This window comes from Agrilus planipennis, unplaced genomic scaffold (assembly GCF_000699045.2).
Source record: "Agrilus planipennis isolate EAB-ADULT unplaced genomic scaffold, Apla_2.0 scaffold343, whole genome shotgun sequence".
In the NCBI taxonomy this organism is placed as follows: domain Eukaryota; kingdom Metazoa; phylum Arthropoda; class Insecta; order Coleoptera; family Buprestidae; genus Agrilus; species Agrilus planipennis.
Window position 1 is genome coordinate 139391 of NW_020439179.1, and position 2150 is coordinate 141540.

General features: G+C 31.3%; 1 protein-coding gene and 1 long non-coding RNA gene across 3 annotated transcripts; one reads left to right on the forward strand and one right to left on the reverse strand.

Moving 5' to 3' along the window:
- Positions 1-530: 530 nt before the first annotated feature.
- LOC112905492 (39S ribosomal protein L11, mitochondrial) lies at positions 531-1420 on the forward strand. Of its 2 annotated transcripts, none has more exons than XM_025978043.1 (3): positions 531-768; positions 823-1012; positions 1095-1420. In XM_025978043.1, exons 1-3 carry the CDS (start codon positions 637-639, stop codon positions 1358-1360), a joined length of 588 nt encoding a protein of 195 aa, XP_025833828.1. In that variant the 5' UTR covers positions 531-636; the 3' UTR covers positions 1361-1420. The 2 variants fall into 2 exon arrangements, with proteins under 2 accessions (XP_025833828.1, XP_025833829.1); XM_025978044.1 differs by having other exon boundaries at positions 640-724.
- Positions 1421-1523: 103 nt separating this feature from the next.
- Positions 1524-2114, reverse strand: LOC112905493. Its single transcript, XR_003231842.1, has 3 exons — positions 1991-2114; positions 1769-1936; positions 1524-1705 (listed from the first exon to the last, which is right to left on the reverse strand). It is a non-coding gene; the product is annotated as an uncharacterized LOC112905493 (long non-coding RNA).
- Between the last annotated feature and the right edge of the window lie 36 nt (positions 2115-2150).

The following is a 2150-nucleotide window of genomic DNA, read 5'->3' on the forward strand; positions in this document are numbered from 1 at the left end:
TGTGGGGGTTCGGTATAACTCGCACATATAATTAAATGAGCGTGAATGTGAATAACAATAACAATTTATTAATATTAATACAGGAGGTTGATCAATGTTCGAAGCAGTACAAAATCTTACTGACTAAACAGTCGATGAATAAAACTAATATGAATCACCAAGCTGGTGACATTCATTGTTACCAACCTGAGATCCCTGACTTCACGAGTCTCCGTACGGAGCGCTGTGTCGTCATGGAGCAAAGAGGTAGTTGTAGAGTGTACTGAGGTTATGTGTGTGTTTACTTGTATGAGTGTAATCCCCACACATTCAAAATTCTATCAAATCAATCGTTGATTGCTTATAACATAATGCTCGCATTGCCTTCAAACTTATTCCATTTCAAACACTAAACAAGATAGTAGAATAGGAAAACCACAATCGTAAGCATGAATGTTGTGAGCACCTAGTAGAACGTACCCTTGGTGACCTTGAATATAACATTCTGTAGTTTTTAAGATGAATACAATTCATAGACTAAATCTATGGATTAACAGAAACAATGTGTGAGTATGTTACATCGCATATCTATGGGTGATGAAAACCGAATAATTTTTCATAATATAGGTATCTTTCTTAATTTAAATAAATATAAAAATGTCGAAGGCGGTTAGCAGACTTAAAAGTATTAAGAAAACAGCAGAGAAAATACAGCATGGGAAGCTTCGAACAAACATTCCGGCAGGTATGGCTGCAGCAGGGCCACCTTTAGGTCCTATGTTAGGGCAGGTATTGCCTATTAAAACTAAGGTGATTAAACGTTCATACAATCATTTTTCGTAGCGTGGAGTGAATATTGCAGCTTTTTGTAAAGATTTTAATGACCAAACAAAAGATATTAAAGAAGGTATCCCTATTCCAACTCGTTTAACGGTAAATCCTGATCGAAGTTATATATTGACCTTACATAAACCACCAGTGGTGCATTTCCTAAAACAAGCAGCTGGCCTTCAAAAAGCAGCAATGGAACCAGGTTTTATTATTTTTGTCTCATTTACTATTAATTGTGCAATATACAACATATTTTCTTATTTTATTACTATTGATCATTATAGGTAAGGAGATTGCTGGGAAAATTACTTTAAAGCATGTTTACGAAATCGCAAAGATAAAAAGTGAAGATCCAACAATGGAAACTAAAACATTGCAAGAAATATGTTTAATGATATGTGGTATAGCAAGATCTTGTGGTATTGAAGTTGTTAAAGAATTAAATGTAGAGGAACACAAACAATTTATAGTTGAAAGAGCAGCAATTGTTGAACAACAGAGAAAAGAATTACAGGAAAAGAAAGAAGCTAAAATGTTACGAACAGCATAGAAGTGTATATATATATATGTAGACATTGGTAATTTATTTTAAATAAAGTTAATTATTAAAAAAGTGGTCATAATTCTCTGTCATGTTGACAGTTCCAAGTTCCATATAGCTGACCAGTGTGGTATCTTTCTTGTAGGAAAACAATTTAATTAAGCATGAAGTACTTCAAAAATAGTAAAATAAAGGTACCTTATAAAATGGGTAAAAAAAAGCACTTTTTACACTTTCAAACAAATCTATATCTCTTTTTATTTTTGAGATGTACCACTTAAAAGGAAAATACAATGCAATGATTTATTATGTAAGTGTTGTTTTCCTAACATAACCTTATGATTTTATGCGTATCTGGAAAAAGACTGAAGTATTTCTGGCAAAATTTGTTTTGACTATTTCAATGTTTTTACAAACTTTCAAGTGATTAGCCAGTCCATGCACGAATTCATCATAATATTGGAGGTTTATTTTTTTGTTCCTTCTTCTTTATCTTTTTTGATTTCCTTTCCATGTATTTTTTCATTCTATTTGAATTTTTTAATTCTCCATACTTTTCGATAGCTTGTTCTAACCGTACATCAGCTAAAAATATAGTATTATGCAAATTCTATATGTTAAAGAAGCTATTTAACTTACATTTTTTCTTAAAAACTGGTTTAAATCCATTCATTAACAGCTCTTGAACTTCCTTAGATTGAGCTTCTTGTTGTTCATGTTCATGGATTTGATTTGCCTAAAAAACATTTTTTTAGTATGCATATTGTATAAAAACAAAAGTAGTATATCAATATATATA

Bases quoted from the DNA above. Each gene is read 5' to 3' on its own strand.
- LOC112905492 (XM_025978043.1), top strand. From the start codon at position 637: ATGTCGAAGGCGGTTAGCAGACTTAAAAGTATTAAGAAAACAGCAGAG. The intron at 769-822 runs GTATTGCCTATT...CATTTTTCGTAG, and splicing joins TAGGTCCTATGTTAGGGCAG to CGTGGAGTGAATATTGCAGC. The intron at 1,013-1,094 runs GTTTTATTATTT...TGATCATTATAG, and splicing joins AAAAGCAGCAATGGAACCAG to GTAAGGAGATTGCTGGGAAA.